General features: G+C 40.0%; 1 protein-coding gene across 1 annotated transcript in view; it reads right to left on the bottom strand.

The window, feature by feature from the left end:
• Positions 1–4606: 4606 nt before the first annotated feature.
• ntrk3b (neurotrophic tyrosine kinase, receptor, type 3b) overlaps positions 4607–22080 on the bottom strand; it is a 150822-nt gene continuing 133348 nt past the window's right edge. Inside the window, exons 14-16 of the mRNA XM_058630205.1 lie at positions 19597–19840; positions 9342–9500; positions 4607–6309 (exon numbers count right to left, since the gene is read on the bottom strand). Of these exons, the coding sequence (XP_058486188.1) occupies positions 6124–6309; positions 9342–9500; positions 19597–19840 (589 nt within the window). The 3' untranslated portion in view covers positions 4607–6123. The remainder of the gene's footprint in view (positions 6310–9341; positions 9501–19596; positions 19841–22080) is intronic.

Genomic DNA, 22080 nt, shown 5'->3' with positions numbered 1-22080 from the left:
TGCTCAAGGCAAGGGAATAGGAAGTGTGATCAAGCGTGAAACCATAGACCCTCATGGAACAACCGTCATTTCTGGGTGACAAAGACGCATAAACATGTCTCTGCAGACTCCGAATGTGTGAAGCACAGAGAGACCTTTACATATCATGCCTGACTTCCCCCGTGCTAAACCCCCAAAATACTTAAAAACCTCTTGTCTACATTGACCTGTTCTGATCTGTGAGATTTACGTGTACTTATAGGTTTACAAGAAACTCTGCTTTAGATATTTGGGACCACATTCAGGTGTTGTTGTTTTTTTGTTTTTTAACCCTGTATGCAGCTGCTGCTGGATCTCGATCTCTGTACCAAAAAAAAAAACAGAGTTACTGCATGAGTATTTCAGCTCACGTAATTCCCAGTTTCATCCACAGTAATAGATCGAAATGTCTTTCAAAGATTTGGCCTAAGCCCTGTCACACAGCGTTTTCAAACCATCACATATCCACTGAAACCCCTTCTTCAGTCAGGCTACATAAGTGACAATCATATCTGTGTTACATTATTATGCTAATTGTGTATTGGTATTGCAGGTACATCTTATTTCTTGCAGTGTTCTGCATATAGTCATTATTGTATCGGCACATGTAGGAAGGTATGTCCACAGTAACAGCAGCATCAGGTCGTCTGGGAACTGTCATCTTATTCTGTGTGTGAGCAGAGGATTATTGGATATATCTTCCAATAGATAGCGAGTTGGTCGTTCTTAAAAAATGGGAGATTTTCCAAACCGTGTGCACTTTCACTGCTACTGAGACCTGCAGTCATAAAACAGCCACTGTGATCTGTCACATGTTGAAAACTTAATACAATACTGAGGTAAATGGAAGCCAATGGCTACAATGCTTTAGATAATTATCAGCTGCAGTATGAAATATGTGAAATATTATTAGCATTCAGGCTTTACATTGTCCTTCAACCTCCACCTGACACATTTGACTTATGAACAACTAAAATATAGATGAAAAAGCAGACAAGGAATGTGGATTAACTTTCAATATCGAAACATCACTTTCACTCAGACCTTGATGCTCTTATTAACCACAATAAAGACTAATGGGCAGATTGTACTAAAACAAAAAATAAGCTTTTGTTTACAGTAATCTATGAGTTAAGACAAAAACACCCAAAGCCAAATAATATCTCCCTCACACTTTGTCTGCTCGGACCCTAATTTTTGATTAAACAAAAGCTATACCTCAGTAGTGACTTACTGTACAGAACTGTCACAGATTTACTTTCTTTAAATGAAATGTATCTAAACCTATAGTTTAGTATCATTCCGTTCGTGCAGTTAGTTGTCAAAGCTTGGATATTTGAAAACAAACAGAGCAGCAAAAGGTTCATTAGCACGGAAGTTAGTTACGTGTTAAACTGTTAAACATTTGTCAAGCTAATATTACAGAATGTGACAGAGGACACTTGAGGCCTTCAAAACTTAATGCACACACACACACACACACACACACACACACACACACACACACACTTAACCCTAACCTTCCTCTGTTCACAAAAGTAAACCACTGCCTCATTAGGACACACACACACACACACACACACACCCTAACCCTAAACACACACAGTGTAATAGTAAATCAATAAACAATTACAGTATCCCGCCATGATAACACACTGCTTGCAGACTTCAAATGCCTCATTGTTGACCGTGTCTCCATCTTTCCATTGTTTGTAAGAGTGCAGCTGAAACAATGAGGGGATGTTTGTTGCCTAATATGTGCCAATGAAGCACCGACATATATACTGTATACATATATATATATATATATATATACATATGTATATATATATATATATATATATATATATATATATAAATAACACTCATTTACAAAGCTAGAGATAATCTGTTTTCATGCATTTTACTCTGAAATGCACTTTTCATGTTTAGCCCTGTAAAGACAGTATCTTCATATTCATGAATTTAAATGTCCATATAGATCAGGTAATGTAAGTTCTTGTTTAACCCTAAGAAGGACATGATCTGGGCCTTGTTGCTTATTCTGCAGTTGTTTGTCATCTGCGTGACCAAGTATATCATTTTGTGGCACATAAAAAAGTCTGATTCTCAAGACTGTGCGGTTTGGTTGCAGTGGATCCCAGAGTGGAGATTAGGAAAAAGAAAATAGACCTAAAAACAATCTACATTTGTTGGGATTTACATGCTAAACGTTGACATAACAGAAAAAGCAGTTGAACTCTAAATTTCAAAACCTTCAGTTACTGTTTGCAGAGTCTATATATGGCAGGTCTATTTTGAGATGTTTACAACATAAAAAAGCATAAGTCAGAGTGGTACAATCCTTTACCACTCATATACTACAAATATTTGAATATAAATAGATAAAATTGTGTTTTCTTTAGGGGGTATACAAGATGCAGCTAATAGGTAGACACAACAACTCATTTTGTTCCATTTTTTTTAAACAAAAATAATAATTTTCTAAAGAGCAGGTCACAAAAAATATGGTCTGAGTAACAGTTCACATACACATTGCTGGTGACAGAACCTAAACTTACAAGATATCTCGTATTTTTTGGATTTCTAATCTGATTTTAAGGAATAAGTGAATGAAAAGTCTTGATTGTGAGTGTGTGTGAGCATGTGCATCACTGACTGTGCCGTTTTTTCAAACCGTGGCATTATTTTGAGAAGAATTTCTGAAGCAGAAAAACATAAAATCCATAAAAACTTCACAGCCACTGATCTGTAGCCAGCTCTGACCTCTGTCATAAAAGCAACATCCTCTTCCCTTTCAGGGATGGTGAAAGAAAAGCAGACAACCTTGGACACATGTTGTTCAGCTCTTCAACACATTCGAAGACCAGATGAACCAGCTTTAGTCACATTTACACATCTTTATGAGACAGGACAAAATGGAAAAGGAGATCGTTTGATTGTTTGAAGACATTTTCTTAAGAGAATCACATTGATACAAAGATCTATCATGGAATACCAGTATTTTATATACTGCAATTGTTATACCACATTTTTATATTCTGTAACATGTGTACATCATAATATGCCAACTTTGCTTCAAAAAGTGTTCAGTTAGTTCATCCAAGAAGAAAAAAAAAAAAAATGTTTTAAACGATAATCAACTCACCATGAAAGGATTACAATACCCTGCAAATGCTCACAGTCTGTGTCATAATGTCTTTAAGCGTTTATCTTTACCACGAGAGAATACACAAAAACAGAATGCTTTGGGTAACTCCTTGGACTCGGTCCTGCCTCTCATATAAAACACTTGTAATAACTGTATGCTTATTAATGATGACACAGTCCCGAGGGGAGCAGAGACAACACTGTGACACGGTGAGTAATTCATGTCAGGATGCGACGCGATGTGAAGAGTTTCCGTCCCAAACATAGATCCAGATACATCATAAAATAAACGTGTTGCCTGAGGTTTGTTTTGTTTTCATTCATGTAGGAGAAATGCACAGGTTTCCCCTCAGTAAAAACTAACTCAGTTGGTCAACTTAATAACGGATGACTCTTTAAAACTTATATCATTTGGTTGGAGTTCTTGGTTTTTGCAATTTGGGGTCATCACTTTTGTGTCACATGTTTCATGTTTTCCAATTCTGTCGGCCTGCATCAGTGGCTCCGGAGAGAGTTTGTTGTTTCGATCAAAGCAACGGATGGGTGTAAAACCTCGTCATCACTTAACACGCAAAGGCCACAAAGTGCCAAGAAGAGAAGTGTGAACACGCTTTAAATTCCATTCATGAGAAATGGAGAGGAATGAATTGTTTTGTTGTTTCAAATGAAATGTGTGGGATATTGTTTCTTTTCATGGCTTTTCAATTGGTTTAACGTGATGAAAAGTACAATGATTTGCTTTCTTGCCAGGGGTAAAAAAATAAAAATAAAAAAATAAATTAAGTTTAGCCGAGGATACAGACTGGAAACAAGGAGAAGTAAGCTGGGCTGGCTCTGACACATCCAGAACTTAATATTTAAGATGTGAAGAACATCGTGTACTTGGGGGAGAGAGAGACAGGCTTGTGGTGCATGGTTGCTCTTTCACTTTTGGTTTTCCTAGATTATACAAACAGAATACAGAGCTGAGCTTGGCTTTCTTTTTCTTTTTTTCTCTCCTCCAGCTTCCGGCTTGTTACCATCAACTTTCACAGCTGTGTTTTCCATTTAGCCGTTTAAAAATGACAACGTTCAACACTCCGTGTGTTCCACCAGAATAACCTTCCACAGAACACTATTCTGCAGGGGCACGGTCACTGCATCCTGGGCAAAGCAGTGAGCGCATACAAAGTACAAAGTGGCCAAAGTGTTTTTCACTACAGCAGAATAATAATGGACACAGCCAGGCCATTCTCCAGCGCTGACACAGCAACTCAATCTAATCTTGCATGGAACATTTCTTTTATCAGTCTTGAGAAAGGTCTGTGGTTCATGATATTCTAAAAGTATATCACCAGCGACCACAGCCTTTGGAATTTAAGGCTGAAATACAAAATAAACTTCCTCTGATTTGTCATCCTAACGTGGTTTCATCCATATCCATACTATTGACCAGCTCATTTTTGCAGTAATACTTAAATAGTCGTTTTCTACCCTGACGTATAACCTGTACGTCCTTGGATATATCCACATTTTACATTTTGCTGAGTCCTATTATTTTTGTTTGGCTTTTGTCTCTGAATTTGAATGATGTGCTCTTAAAAACATCTTAATTCTAAAGGTGCTTTAAAGTTGTTGTCGGGCAGATTTCCTCCCCTAAGCACAGAGCCAGAATGCCCGTCTCACTGTTCCCAGTCTTTATGCAAAGCTTATCCAAGTGGCTGTAGATTCATATTGAGCTGACAGATAATAGGAGCAGTATCTAACTCCCAGAAAGTCTCCCAATGTCAAACCATTTCTTAATGTTATAGCCGGTGTATGCAGGGCATGCACCTGCACCTAACAAATAATTTATAATCTCAGTTACAAAAATGTTGTTTTTTTCCCCAAGAGTGGAAAAGTGGTTTTATGCCATAAAGTCTGAACAAATAAAAGAGTGGTTTCTCAAAGTGTGTGTGTGTGTGTGTGTGTACGTGTTCAGGGCTGTGGCACAAATGAACTGTGAAGATGAGGTTTCAGCACGTCTTTGAAAAGGTGTCGCGTTGAATCATGGCTCCGAGTCGTCTTCTATTCTCCTAAAGTCTGTGATTCGGTGTCAGTGGGATATTCGAACTGTACTTGTCTTCTCCTCGTGAGACAACTTACCAGCACTGACACCAGTAATTGCCGAGAAGACAAATCTCTAAATTAGGAGCGACAACAAATACCATAGCTTAAACTTTTAGCCACCCAGGTCACAGTCAGAAGGAACTGAAATAATGTCCGAAAAAATAAGTTAACATAATTTTGACACATAGAATTTTACAATATGTACATTATATTTAAATTAAAATAGATTTGTCAGTTGTCTGATTGGGTAGGTCCTCTACGGAATTCTCTTTTTTTTCTTTTCTTTTTTTTTCTCCATCTATCCAGTGTTATTCCACAAAGCAGAGTTCCCATTAAAAGCTTAGTGCCGGCCAATCAGAGTGCAAGTAAGGCTTCCATCGTCAAGTCCCTGCCAATAGATGGTCAGACAGGGCCAAGCCCTTAGCATCACACATGGCAGACCGTCTAACACCTTGACAAAAAGAAATAAATATAAAATATATGTAATATTTCTATATTCATAAAACCAAACCCAGGATAGATTTCAACTCTGACGTGGTCTCGCTCTGTAACTCAGACTCAAACGGTGGCAACTTTCCTCTTCGCCAGTCTACATTACTTCCCTTTTCATCTCCATTTTTGTGTATTTTTGCAGTTTTTTTCAGCAAACCTGTACATCGTATACGCAAGTAAACAAAATGTAAAAGTGCGTGTTTTTTTGAATATGTTTTATCCACTATATCCAAAAGTGTTGCAGGCACTTAAGTCCTTCCCAAACATTGTAGGTGTTTTTCGACAGTGGAGCAGGTTGGTTTGGTTATTCCTGGGTTCATGTGTGTCATCTGTCTGTACGCTGTCTGGCGAGGAATGGGCCACCCAGGACTGCTGCTAGCCAAGGATGTCCAGGTAGACCGGCGTGGCTTTTCCCATGGCAAACAGGACTTTTTGAATGTCCTTAACGTTCAGTCGCTGCTGCGGTTCCCTCTGCCAGCAGCCCAGCATGATGTCATACACCTCCTTAGGACAAATCCGAGGCCTCTCCAGAACCCGACCCTGGGTTATGCATTCAATAACCTGCCGAGGAGAGAGAGAGGGCAGTGGAGTGAGACGGGTGATTTTCCCTGGCTGGTTGCTTTGGTTTGCTCATAATGAGAAAATGATTGAATTATTTGCAAATTATGTGATCTCATATCGCACTCTATATTGTATATTCGGAGTAGTTTTTTTATTTATATTTTATTTATTTTGTTTGTGTATGCTGTATGCTTCAGTAGTTGTATCTATGGCCTAACCTATATGTACTATATGTTCTGGAAACTCTTGCAAAATAAAATTTTAATCTCAAAGAGTTTTTATAACGGTTATAATAATAATAACTCTTAATCAGGGGTGTCCAAACTTTTTTTTTTTTTAATGAGGGCTAGATTTGATAATGTGAAGACAGTTTCATACAAATGCACTGTTTTATATGATTTGAATGTCAATGTTACCAAATCTAAACCCCACAGGAGTGAAGAAATTCAAATTGGGAGTGAGATAACATGATAACATAATAACCATAAATAATGCATTATTTCCTCCTGAGACTGAGACTGCGGGCCGTCCAAAAGCTGGCCGGATTTTGGACGTGCCTGCTCCAACGAGACTGTCCTTTGAGCTTTGAACTAATGAAACTGAGATGAAAGAAATAAAAGAAATTTTTTTTAAGATGTTGCTCGTGGGCAAGTTGAAATAAATGTGCTCTAAATGTGCTCGAAATCTACATGACTTACTGCTGTAGACTTCATTATTTGTGTCAACTTCTGGCCAACATAGCCTAAATGGATGTGTATGGTTTCATTTGTGTGTAAAGACCAAGGATGAAGTTTTTTTTCTTTCTTTTTTCTGAGGTGTAGAATAATTACCAAGACAAATGAAAAGGAAACACGAGAACAAATGAAGGTAACATGCAATTTCATGCTGTTACGACCTTGCGTCACAATAACGGTGTCAGAACAAAACATTTCATGATCTGTTGCTCGGCAAAGCATCGTTTTCTGGAAAGCATGTGTGACAAACCTAATCTGTGTTTGATGAAATATGATTTTACAGTGGCTTACACCCAAGCACGCCAACAAAGCTGTAAATAAATAAATAGATTGTTACTGTTACTTTTACCAGTTTGTCATCTTTTGCAAACAGACAGTGAATCCAGCTGTTTTAATGCAGTGGTAGCTTTGTATCCTCTGGAAACTTTCTATAATGCCAATGACAGTACTGGGGATTATTACGTCCTCTGACATATCTACCATGTCAGTCAATTTAAACGTTGAAATTAACAGTAATACTGAACATTTACAACTATTATGCTTCCACAGAATCTGATCAATTCTTTTTCCAGCAACAGCAACTTTTTCATAAAAAGTAACGCAATCTCCATAATCACATGAACAAGGAACATTTGAAAAGCCTTTGTGTCCACAGACATGGCATATAAATGCTTCCTTTTCTGCTGCAGACGTACGAAACGTGTCATCACATCTGCTCTTTGAGTCTGGGTTTTTCCAGGAACGCAAACACATAATTAAGATTAAATGAAATCATGGGTTTTGATTTTAAGTCGGACTGGCTTCACTTCACTTTGTGTTTGGTCCCTCGCTGTGTGACTTCTGCTGACTGTGATAATGGAAACACTACAGGCCAGCAGCTCACAGATGTAATTAATGGCGACTGTTTAAATTTAGATAAATTGGTGCAAATGTGAATCTAAGCTGCAAACGGTGTTAATGTTGGTCATCAGGGACAATTTTAAGACCAGGAGTGCAGATGCATGACGATACATGATGATGAATTCCATGTATTCTTTTTTTTTTTGTAGCATCAATATAAAGCTGCAAATGTTCTTATTTCTGCCTATGGAGAAAAGAACGCTAAGGCAAGGCAGTGTGTTGTCATTGTAGCCCTATGAGCCTATGATCACACTACAAGGCTCAACTCCACGCCTCTCAACAAGTCACTGAGACAGATGAAGCAGCGAGACACTCGGCTGCAGGCTGCTGTGAGACACCAACTTGGAAGAAGCGCTAATCTCGATTCCACATTTGCATGGCCGTGTTGTTTTGTTTTCCATGTCGAACGCCTCATTTTATTTCCCCAAGTTTCCCCATAATCCACACACAGTTTATGTGTTCTGAAGCGGATGTTTGTCAGTTTTAACAGTGTCCATAGCAGATCGCCTGTAAAATTGAACAGTGCAGTTGCATAGAGGAGAATGACGGAGCATGTGATCTATAGTTTTAACTCTGTCCATACCATTTTGTATGTGACATTAATAAGTACAGTAATCAAATTTTACACCAGCTGAATCCAAAATTACAATGAGGAATTTGACTTTTTTGGACATTATCTCATTATAAGTTTTCAGTAATATACGTTTCTTGGCTACGTGTTTCATTTAGTGTCTGAAACCCCCTCTCCTCAAGAAAGAAAAAAATAACATTAAGGAAAATCCCTGTTTGTGTCAAGTCTAAGACTGAAAACTTGTGCTGTGCTTTGCTCACTGTGCCACATACCAGGGTATTCTTTTAGGTCAATTTAATGTTCTCAATATGCCCGATTTACAAGAATAATCCTAATTCAATTCTACTGACATAAAGCAGCCCCTCAGATGAGGTAAGAAGCCAATCATGGCTGTTGTGTAATGCAGCATCTTGTCTAGTGGCAAAGTGGTGTCAATTTATCACCTGGTTGGGCCAGTGTGACTCTCAGAGAGTGAAAGTAAACAACATTTTTGCAGTAAATTGTGACCCACAATGGCAATGCTCACTTAATTCTGCTATGAGAAAGCTCATGCTTCCACTTCAACTGGAGCAGAGTGGAGTCATTCCTCACCCCAGATTGGCAGCGAGGGAGAAACAATCTATTCAGTCTCATCCCGAATTCCTAGCACAGTCAAATACAGTGTTTATATGTGTTTGCTATAAACACCTTTACATGACGCTTCAAATGGAAATTCACCACTGGATAATCTGGGGCTATAATTCTCAGCATGTGCGTGAAAGTGTGTGGCACAGCCTTTGATATCATGTGTATACTGTATCCCGTGGAGGTTTGCTTCAGGCGCTTACCTCATTGTTACCCAGCTGAAACCAAGGCTGCTTCCCATAGGTGAAAATCTCCCAGAGGATGACCCCAAAGCTCCAGACATCACTCTCTGTGGAAAATTTCCTGTACATGATGCTCTCCGGGGGCATCCAGCGAATAGGTAGCATGGTATGTCCTCCAACCTGGCAACAAGAGGAAAAGAAGAGATGGTTATTGCTAATGGAAATGTAGTTAAAAAACAGATTAGGAACATTTTGTCATCAGCAAAACTCCCCGGAGCCTCTTGCGGATTAACTGTCCTTGTATGTAACTGATACAATGGGCTTAACATCTCATGAATGAATGCTGTGCTGCTGGAGGAAGACACTAATGCGATACAGGGAAATGCTGACTTATCTGCCACCTGCTCTTCATGTATTGAATCATGCTATGTGAAATTCTTTAAGTTATAACATTAAAGCGGCTCCTTTGTTCTTGATAGAAAAACAGCAGTATGTGGTCCCGGGCATCAAGCAGAGGATCAAATGCTCTCAAAGCGTAGAATCAGTTTTATGGTAAAACAGCTTGAGTCAAGGTGTTAGGAAAGTGCACTGTACTCTCCTATACAGTATGCACGGGTTCATATAGCGGCAAATAAATTCTCCTTTTGTCGTCTCACACTAAACACTAAACACTAAACATCCACATGGGAACCTTGTGCATTCATCATAAGACGTTTTGTATAAGGCAATGCAAAAGCTGAAGCACCGGATATGTCATCTGTAATCTCTTTAAAGCAGAAATACATGAAATGAGGTCTCCTTTACTGTAAACCCTCTTGAGGCTTGATATTAATCAATTTAAACAATCATCCATTAATCATCCTTACTCTCAGCTTTCATTAGCAGGCATTGTATCAAGATCTGTTGAATCTATTGCCCATTCATGTCAGTGGCGGCAACGAGATGGACAAGGCTGATGTCGGAATGAACAGGAAAGATTGCACGTCTTCAGCTCGGGATCCTCAAACGCCTCTAATGGCAGTGATTATTCTGGAGCTCACATGTCAAAGTCCACTATTGACAGATAAGATCATTAACATCCTGCTTTGATTCAGATGCTACTGCTGGACGTGCACTGTACATTAACCCTCATTACTGAATACAATTATCACTGCACTTCTCTGTGTCAAGGATGCTCTAAAAACCAGTGATTTGCATATTATGTGACGTTTCTAATGTATGGATCCATGACACACAGGCCCATACAACAGACACAATGCAAGCAATTGCATATATTATTATGCCAAATCATGTCATGTACACCAGGCTACATAGTGTTTACTGAAAATGCAAGTACTTGGCACCCATCCATCAAAACACAACTAAGAAAAAAATCAAACGCACATTCAGATGTACTGTACGTTCTGAAGTCATCATGAGGACATCCTCGCCCTCGCATTTCCTCTGCGTTACAAAACTCATTTCATTCATTCCACCGCAGACTTGTTTTCCAAATTAATTTAACAGTTCCAACATCTGTGTGCCTTCAGCGATGAGGCACTTTAAATATTGATTAAAAAAAGTCATACTGGAGTCATAATAATTACCTACTAGTTACATCGTGCACTCATTTCACCATTTCCTTTGAAAGAAAGTTGTATTCAGATTCAGCTTAATGCAGCAGATTGTTCTGCTCGACGTTTCGAGAGAAAAACACGGGATTTGTCATTTATGAGACCTCTGTTGTGTAATCTGTAACCTCTGAGGCCTTGGATTGTGTTGAAGCAGCTATTCATAACTTCATGTGCTCGTCCTGTCCAAGGTTTTAGTAACTTCTAACTAGCTTTAATCCAATATTATAGTGGCAAACCTAGTTTGCACAGATAGATTCTACTGCACGTTTGCTGACTTTGTAGTGCTATAGCTCTCTTTGTGCTATAGTCACACAACATCTTCAGGTCACGTTGCTTTGTGATGACACCTATAACACGACCGACTCGCAAAAAAGTTGGAAAATTACACAAACAGCTACTCTGTAGTCATCACTTGTGCACACAGAAGCCTGCAGGAGACAGCTGATGGTCATCTGAAGTGTAAACTCTGGGAAAAAAAAGAACTTTAAATAACAGTAAGGTGCCAGTGTACTACAAAACTTAGAAACCCCCGGGAGAGTTTCTAGAAGGAGTCATGAATTGTTCATATCCCACAAGGCACATGGTCTCGAAGGACTATACCGTCATCTCACAAAAGAAGACCTTAAGACATTTCATATCCTCTGGATACTCTGGACACTTTTGGACCTTGGAGCTCTTAGTGTGTAGCCTCTTCTGGAGTCTTCCTCGTCTTCAATAGGGCAATAACTGGTACAAGGTGTAATGTCTACTGAATTGTCAAATCCCAAGGCTGTATGTCTCCCTTACATTAAACCCACATCGATATTTTGTACACATGGCCTGGAGGTCAACAACACCATTAGAGATGGTTTTCTATAAGAACATCGTTATGCTGACTGTGGATCGAAATCACACTCCAAACCTCCAAAATATAAAGTTTTGGTCTCAATGGACCATGGCCACTGAAACAGGGTTGCTTTACTGCCATACCAATCCGATAGGTAATGACGAGATGTTTGATCTCTACTACTGAAACTCTAATTTACAGAGGTTCCCTAAATGTCTCACAAGCTGATGCGGGATTCAGCTACAGCTGTTCATGAACCCACAAGTATGAAGGTGAATCCCTAATAATCAAATGGCTGCCTAGATTGAAAAGTTATTAGGATTAATATCTTGTTAAAACTGTCTATATTATGTTAAAAATGACAAACATTATATGTTTATGGTTATTCAGTTATTACAAATGTTACTATTGAGATGAGCTGGCCTCTGTTATGGTCCTTATTGTTATTGTTTTAATATCAAAATAATTGCCTCTTGTGTCACTCTAGACCAGTCAACAGCAGACGGGTCAACACAGCCACAGCTGAAGTTTTTCCCTTGGACACGTCAGTGAGATAAAGCTGTTCTGAAGAGAACTGAAGGTTTTTGTGCTATGCTTCTAGTGGGAGATGTCAAGTACTGCAGACGGTTTTGTCCTTAAACACCTATCAAATGAAGTTTACCTTGGATTTTGAGTCAGTCTAGCCAAATGTTATGTTGAATCCTTTTACTCCTTGGCAAAGCTTTACATATATTTTGTTCCATTCACCTGAAAGTCTGGGAGGGTTTGTTGAGCGCACACCATTTTAGCCACATTCTGCTACACATTAATACATTAACACCTCACAAGCACATCTTCTGCTAATGGAAAAGTGCTTATCTCTGTCGCTGCAAACATTCTCCAGTCACACTCGAGCTCGTCTATCACTTGTATCGGAGATATGAACAGAACCTCAAACACTGAAAAGTCGTTGACTGACTCATAGCCGACACAAGTACGGGATAATCCCCCCACCCTGAAAGACAACTGAAGCCACCCGACACTCTTCAGTGGAGGGACAGATAAAATTGCAAAGGAGGTCAATTTTGTGGCACCGAAGAAGGTTGGCAGGTTCCTCTTTTGGGTTCACCTCCAATGTCATTAGCTAAGGGTTCCCCTACAAACTAACGGCCAGATGAACACTGACTGTACACACCACCTGGTGTCATTAGACACGACACGTGTTAGTTCTGTACACAACATTAAGCCAACATTGATGCAGGGACCAGTCATCCCCGTTGTTTAAAACCTCAGGGCAGAGCCAAGCTAGGTAGGCTGAAAGTGAGGAGAATGGGTTGGTGAGGGGCTGTATACCCATCTGTCTCCCTGTGGGGCTTTATAAAGATTAAACAGAATTAATTAAGTTCCTGTTAGCTTGAATGACTTATCTGAGGCCCACCCTGCCCATCGCATGCAAGACTAAACCTCATCAGATGCATGCTAATGATCCAGCCACCGCTGCCGTGGTGGGGGACATTAGAATTGCGTGACTCTCTGTTTCCAAAATGACATGTAGGCAATCACCTTGGGCCTCAGTGGCAAGGCCATGGCAATTAGCTCGGAACATGGGCGGAAGAAGAAAAAAAAAAAGGCTGAACACATAATAAAAATAAAATAATTGCCCTTGTAATTATCCTCATCTTTCTCACTCAATGTCACACCGAGAAGCTGGAAATGCTCTGCGGGGAGTGAGGAATGAGTCTGGGGCTTTTTTTTTGTTGCTGTGTAAACTGGATTAGTGCTCTGCCTGTCCCACCGTGGCAGGAGAGTGATTGGATTAACGGCGTGGCGAGCACAGCAGCATGGCAGGAGGATAGATTACTGGCCCAGTTGGGCTCGTTGATGGGCGCTCTGGGGCCTGCAGGGAGCCCTGGGAGGGCTCAGACTCCTAAAAGGGCCAAGATAACCATCAAGACACAAACTCTCTCCCTGCTCCAACCACACTGCTATCTCTGCTCTCCCAGCTCAAACAGCAGAGAACACAAGTTCACTTTTATAAGGTATGATGTCCATTAAGTTTATACCTGCTGCGCTGCTGCAAAGTGGAGATAAAGAGGCATCTACTCTGGTCCCTGCATGCCGGTGGGTGGTGAAATTTTGTGAATGTTTTCAAAACAAACACATAAACACACACGTGCAATTTGAAATTCACATTTTCAGTGTTTGCCTCTCAATACAAACCCATAAAATATCAAGGGTGAATAGTTTCTATGTGTCGCTGCTGCTGACTTTGTAACCGTTATGTGAATATGAAATTACCGGCAGTAATTGTGTGTGTCATGCTGTTCAATTATGTGTCCTAGCCCAGAGTGCACAACAAATCTAATCTTTTTTTTCCTTATGGACATCAAGGTTGACATGCAAAGAATTTAGACAACTTCACTTGTCACTCAAATCCAATAAGAGGATTGACTGACATTAGTGTTTGTGGCGTGACTTGTTATTTTTTAGTATTGAAACAAATACAGAGGAATGGTTCGACATTTTAGGACATATTACAATATTACAGTAAGTACAATTGGAATTGTACGGTGTTCACACTGTAATTTTCCTAAGATATTTGCAGCCGTAGTATTTACTGTAACTGGGCCATATTCAATCAGTGTAGCATTATTTTCATATAAGACAGGTGAGAAAATTGTTCCATTATGGCCAAAAGCTATATGCAATCTTAACTTAACTTAAAGGAATACTTCACAGATTTGCAATTAGCTTTGTATTACTAGAATAGGGGTAGTGTTTTTGAAACATTGTGCTTCTCAACCTCATTTTCCAGAGTCGAGAAATATCTTCATTCTTCTTTTTTGGACCAAGTGTCACTGGTGAGCACGTATCAAAGAAAAGAATGAAGATATTTCTCAACTCAGGGGAAACTGCATGGGAAGCACAATTTTTTCAAAAATACTACCCATATTCTAGTAATACAAAGCTCAATGCAAATCAGTGAAGTATGCCTTTTATAGCACATTAAAAGTACATTTTTGAATTATGGACTCATGATGACAACAGTAATTTATTACTATTGGTCAAGACATAATCCCCCACATAATACCCAGTAAAACTGCACCCTGCCAACTTCACACTTCTATGTGCATATATTGAATAAACAGGATAAATCATGTTAATTTGTGGGCTATAAAGATGCTGATGGGCAGGTATTTTTTTCCCCATAGAGGTAAGAGTCTGGATTATTTTACCCAGCTAATCTAAGCCTCTGCAGGTGGTAAATGTAAATCTACCACATAGTTGTGATATTGTTATATCTTACCTAGCAAATATATAGTTCCTTAAATGTGCAACAATCTACAAATAATGCAGAGACTATTTCCTGTCCCCTGTGAAGGTCAACAATACCATCTCCTCAATGTCTCAGATTTATTACTCCATAAAAAAAAGTGATCATGTAAGACAAGAGTGGCTTGCTAAGAGAGAAAAAAAAAAAACAGACCCAAGGGGAGAGGCAGAGCAGATTTTTTTTTCTTTTCATTGCCTTCCTGCAGCAGTAATAAATACGGCCTGTGTACTCATTAGCGCAAAGCTACATACAATTTTGAGGAGCTTCTGCTTGATAAATAATGCAGCAGAGGAGCGTCTGTTTGATCCTTGAAACAGTACAAACCTAGGGACCATTTGTCTTCAAAGCAATGCAGCACAGGTAAGCACAGGCTTTCTGGCAGTGTCACAAAGAACACTATGTCCTTGGAACTGAGTCAATAGATCATAACGTTATTGCAGCGTTTGAATCTCATTAGTCAGTTTTTCAAAAAAGCAGATGCCGGATTCACAACTATTTCCACAAATGTAAAGGATGATATTTAATTTGTCACCGCCCCATTTCCAACGTTAACTGGACACATTTGGTACTTTTTTTGTTCACACTGTCCTACTTTACATTCACGGAGTGTTGCGCTCACTAAAATGAAAAACAGAACCCTGCCATTGGTAAATGAAAACACTCAATCTCCAAGTAAACCTCTCGGTACAAAGTCGGCAGTATGTTTAATATTCCGTAACAAAAAAAAATATGAAAAACTCCAAGTTTATCCCATGACACACGACCGACATGTCACTGTTCATGCAGTAAGCCTTTCTGAGCTCCTTTCTCTCCTTGTCCTTAAGGACCAATTTCAGACATGGCAGAGTGCTTTTCATATCATCAGAAATTACATGAAGCATAATGTGAACTCACTGAATGGCTACTACAATTTAGGGAGGAGCTTTCCCACACTTTAACTTTAAATGAAATGAAACAATGGATTTTGCACCAATTATGAGAAAATATACCCAAAGGTATATTTTGGGTATGTTGTGGGCCGTAAAATTTACTGCCGTGAATATTATTCTAGGGGAGCCAATGGACCTGCAGCTTGCAGGAAAAATGCATAGCATATCTATAAGGGTGACATACTGTAGTGAGTAATCCACTATTATTGCACCTTTGGAGCATCCACTATCATTCATACCACACATGCATAATTCAGTGCACCATTCTCTGAAACCAGGAAAACATTACCTGTGATATTGTGTGGCAGAGGTATAAGACATCTACATAGCAGGCAACTGTGCTGCTGCCCGTCTGTCTCTTTTAAAACAACACAAAAGCGTAGCCAGTGCAGGCGGCACAGGAGGGTATGACAGACAGATGTGATTTAGGACAATATTCATGTCTTTTTTTTCTTTTTTTTGAAAATGTTCTCTCCTGCTGCAAAGTGTCTCTGGAGTCCCAGAGGGCAACATGCATCAAAACGACTAGTCAGCGATGGGAGGAATGTGTTCTTGGCAGGATGCTGCTATTTATAATCACTCAACACAGGGAAAGTGTCCAATACTGTTAGGAGCTCCTTATCTCTGGGCTCTGTCAATATTCCTCAGTGTAGGCAGGTGGTGATGCTATCACAGAGCACAGAACAGCAGCTTCACTCACTCTCTCTCTCTCTCTCACACACACACACATACACACATATACAGTCTCTATTTACAAGTCAACATAATTGTGTGTTTAATACAACATACACATTCTCAAAAACTATTCTTACAGCAGTGAGTGTGTCTGTGTGTGTTCGTATTTGCCTGTGCAGCATCAGTAACTTTCTCAATAAATTATTCACAGCAGTGAAATTTCCTCAAATTCAGCTCCGAGTTTGGAAGGAACCAACATTTGATTGAACAACTTTCCTTTGGACTGACATACCACTCTCTTTTCCCCCACATCATTAGTTAGGTCTAAACACACAACTTGTTTTTGGGCACAGACTGTTCCTTTAAAAAACTTATTTTCGCCCCGTGGCTCTTGTCATTGCTAACTCGGCTGTTAACCTGGCCACAGTGTAACTATTCACAGAGTCAAGAGCTCTTTCTTTTCACCTGTCAGTGAGGAGCATCATGTGGTTGGAGGTTCACCTCAGCCCTCCAGGTCCTGCTTTGCTCTGCTCTGCTCTGACCAACAGCAGGAGTCTCTTGCATTCTGTCAAGCACATGGTCCGTCCCTGGCATCGCTATATTGACTGCATGAGGCGCTTCAGTTGTATATTTTGTGTACTACTAGATATTTCACCCACATCTACTTATATAATCTCCAAGTGCAGCAGACACACATCAATTCAGTAATGAAAACACTGTTTTGCACTGTTTCTCTGTGTCCTGTCACTGTCTGTGACTTCCGTCTGACTGAGCAGTTAACTCACAGCTCATTATGGACATGATGTGTTACGACAAAGGTAGAAACTGGCGTGTAGTCAAAATAGGTAAAACTGGCATTAAGTGTACTTGGAGGGGTAAGAATTAAAGCTTGCACGCTCAATTATTTATGTCTGGTTATTGTTTGTATATTGTATGTCCAAAAAAAACCCTCACTGCTTCTATATTAGAATTAAAACAATTAAATTAAACATTTAATCTTCCAGCTGGCGGGTATCTACCCACACTAGATCAGCTGTGACAAGGAACAATTAATTGTGCAAAAACAAGGAAACAGACTCATTTGTATCCATCGGTATTACACTGTTCATCGAGCATCATTCTTGTAAATCTCCTTCATCAACAGGGTTAACATCACAGTTTAAATGTCAAGTTGAATTGAACAAAAGCATTCCGCTTCCATATTTAAGACCTGCACCTACTCAAAGTACTCTACATGTCAGTGTGTTCACCATTAACATGCATATTCATACAGCACTTCCACATTTGAGCTTCAGGATCTTGCCCAAGGACACTTTGTCATGCCGAACCAGGAAAAAACCCAACCACTGGCCATCCAATTGGCCGACCCACTCCACATCCCGATCCACAGCTGTTTATTTTGTCCTATCAAGAGGGCAGAACCCACTTGTGTCTGAGGCTGTGTGTGAACTGACCTGATGAAATAAGCACTTGTCTCTCACCGTAACATACTTGAACCGCCACTGTTTAAACCAAATAGAACGTTTAATGAATATTCAAGACAACGGTAGAGTATACTATATGTGACATTGATGTTAATCCCAATAAGCTTTGAATAATACATTTAAAAAAGCATGCCTGGAATATGAATATAGCATTAAGCTTTGCCACAGAGCATGAAAAAGGTCTCCGTTTCTGTAATTTTCTTCTGTACTTCAACTATCCAAACATGCACAACAAAAATTCAGGGTGCAAATGAAATTTCGGACAAAGACAATGTTGGAATTCATGCATTTGCACATTGTCAGGATGTTTGTTGTGTTATTTTTATGTTGATCGTAACAGCCTCCAAAAATCCACTGCTCTGCTCTGATCACAGTTCTGTAAACAGAATTCTGCATGAAGGTTTTTAATAAAGTCAGAGTAATGATTGTTTCTGTTCCCTCGAAAACACCCACAACTTCATTGCTAAGCTGACACTTCTATATCCACTCAGGGCCAAAACAGTTTGTAGGCTGAATTATACTGATATGTACTTGACCACAAACTGTGCTGTACATTACAGGTTTATTCAGGTTTTAATAATATCGAGACCCACACAGCATGGGAGAGTGGTGCACAAAACTTAAAAGACATCCTACTCAAATTTCCTTATTAATTATTTCATGTCTACACAATGTTGCCCCTAGCAGAAGAGCATTTCACAACTGCAGGCATTGCCCCAAGCAAAGTCTGAACTAACCCAGCTGTCACGCTGGGAAAACAGAATTGCGCTCACCTAAAGTCATCACGAAAGACTAACCAGTTGAAAAGAGTCAGCTCTATAGCACCCCATCACTCCATAATATACATTTATTGATTTATTCAGAATGCTAAATTCCCAAGCTCAGCTGCTGCAGCCTGGTTTGCAGCATTCAAAGTTGATAATCGTGTTAAACAGCACATAGGACATGAAAATATATAAACAAGCCTCTAAGCATCAGGCTGGAGGCTCAGCAGGCTCATCTGCTATCACACTGCTAAACCTCTCCATCCAAGCCTGAATGTGTGAGGGCTGGTGTGGGAGCTTGGGGCTGCACTAAGGAGGGAGAACTGCTAAGTCTCCCTGTAGGAAGGATAGGATAGCAACAAAAATAATGACAACAATGGCAATAGGGAGCAGACGTTAGCAGCAACAGAGTATTTATTCAGGGATTGTTTAAGGCCCTATTGAAACCAAAGTAAAACTTTGTTTTTGTGGTTTGGTATACAGGAAGCAGCATGGTAACATACATTAGTTGTTACACAGTCTTTACTTTTGAACATAGTGGCAGCTATTGGGACAAGGTGACAGTGGTGGAGTTATTTGAAGGGTGGCGAAAGTCGATCATCATTATGGCAGTCAATAACTGAGAGACACAAAGCAGCCAATCACATACACAATAAGGTTCCGGAGTCTTACCCTGTAGTAGTCACTGCTGTAGATGTCTCTGGACATGCCGAAATCTCCAATCTTGACCAGCAAGCCATTGCCCACCAGGCAATTGCGGGTTGCCAGATCTCTGTGGACAAAGTGCTGGGAGGCCAGGTACACCATGCCTGAGGCAATCTGAGTGGCGATGTGCAGCATCTGGGAAAGGCTCAGCTCTCCGTTGGATTGCAGTGGCTGACCGTCCACCAGGATCATGGCGTCTGGGCCGTGGGCTCTGTATTACAAAGAATAATCTTCATTGATTTGATCAACTGATAGTGATGAGATCCTTCATTTATAAAGTGACACTGCAACTTTTACCAAGCAGTGGCCACTGTGAATCCAGTTATTACAGCATATCCATCATTCATCATTATCCTTAATCCTGCTAATACTTTGAGGGTCACAGCTGTGAGGACAGGTTGAACAGGTTGAACAGAGCTGTATGGAAAATAGTACCACATAAAAAGCAACATTTGAACCCAGAACCACAGTGAACCACTTCCAACTGTGCAGTCCTCTCACAAGAAAGTATAATACACAAGATGGTCATAGACACTAGAGCAAGCAAGGCTGTAGCAGTAAAATATGGAATTGATGGAGTGGATTTAATCAAATAAGTGTGCTACTTGTGAGGTAAACATGGTCTTATTTCTGTTGTGAAATGTTCACCATCTTGGAAGGAGGAAACTTCAATGTCTCTTCAGCTTGGTAGACTAAAACCCGACTTCTCCTTTTATGAGTAACCCAAAGCTCCATACGGTAATAAAACTGTTACCTGGCTCTTACTCTTCAGAATAACTGGCATAATGAAGAGTGACTATTGGAAACATTAAGAAAGTAACTATAACCTGCAAATACTAGAGCAGCTTTAATCACAATGATAAACTCTTAGGCGTATAGTCTGGGTTTTTCTTCATTTTTCATTTTCATGTCTTCGAGCCGCCATCAGGAACTCTTTATTGCCAGTCAGGCTCAGAAATTCCTTCAAAATACTGTAAATCGTATATATTTATCTGAACAAGTTGACCATAGTTCAACTTGTTCAAGAGCTCCCTCTCTGTGCTTACCATTTCTAGGTATTATGAAGACCTCATTTCCTGGGAGAGATTCATGCTGTTCTTTTCACCTTCTCATCACAGTGATTACAGACCTCATGCTAAGCAGAAAAGACTGCTGCATTCTCGACTCCTTTGAGGCTGTCTTTTCTTTTCCATCTCTCAGTTGTAATACAATTCAGTGATCTTCAATTTAAGTGTGTCTGTGTAATAATTCAGCTCCACTGCAGAGGGATTAGTAGTACTTTTTCATATAGACCGTCCACACAGGCACAGCTCCAACACTGTTCCGATTTCCGCACAACATTTTGAACCAGTCGGCACATTCACACCAAAAATAAATTGGTTCAGAACCTTGAAACTTGGTTTTAAAAAAAAACACTTGTTCTTTCCCTTGCAAATTGTTGCATCATCAGTGGGCGTGTCAGCGTAAGCTTTGGACGAGAAGAGGAGGGAAGGACAACATACTAGTGAAAATGGTGCCGAAACAAAGAACATGCAGTTGTCTCTGGGAGAGATAAAATGTTTAGTGGCAATTTGGTGTCCGATGAATTCCACCTTGCAGGAGCTCAGTGCAATCTGTTCGGTTGCAGCTATTGTGTTTACTTAAACTCATGTTATGCAATGAGAAACACCTGCCATTGAAGTTGCAGGGCAGTGGCTTTGGTTGCACTTAGCTGGTGTGAATTGGAGCTGGCTCACTGAGAGCACCAAGATTCCTAATGGAACGAGGGCTCAAACCATGCCAGTACCTGCCGGTGTGAAAGTGCTATTAGAGTATGTCCTTCTTCCTCTTCACCTCAGTTTATCTCCACACTTTTCTTTCAGTGTTGTCCGACTGAGTGCAGGTCATCCTCTATTTATCAGAAGGTTGAGCTGAACTTGCACATCAGCTCCCCTACTCAACACTTTTAATTCCCTGCACATCGCATCTGTTAAACGTGTCCAACAGGACCAATAGACCAAAAATCTGCCATGTCTTGCACGCTGCATGAAAGAATTTCATCATTTGCAACATTGCCTTTCATTTCAGGGGAGATTTCCCGACAGAAAGTCTTCACACACACACACACACACACGCACACGCAGTCGCACTCAATCGTAACATGTCATCTTTTCAATTAATGCTCAAACTTCAAAAACTGCAAAGACCACACACTTGCACTGCTGCTGTCAACACACTTGGAATAGCACATATCTATCCGAAACACCGCCTGTGCAGACTGACATCAATTCCAGACAAGAAGAGGTCACTTCCCCTGGTACAGTCTGACATTACAGAACAAAGGCACTTAAGCACTTGTGTTTGCTAACCCAGGAAGCAGTGGAGTTAGCTTGATTTTTGAAGGAAATGTACTCTAATCTCGTACTGAAGTTTTACACTTCAATAGGGTAACAGACACTTGCATCTAAAGGT

The sequence above is a fragment of the Solea solea genome, chromosome 5, assembly GCF_958295425.1.
Source record: "Solea solea chromosome 5, fSolSol10.1, whole genome shotgun sequence".
NCBI classification, from domain to species: domain Eukaryota; kingdom Metazoa; phylum Chordata; class Actinopteri; order Pleuronectiformes; family Soleidae; genus Solea; species Solea solea.
This window is presented reverse-complemented; position numbering and strand designations above follow the sequence as displayed.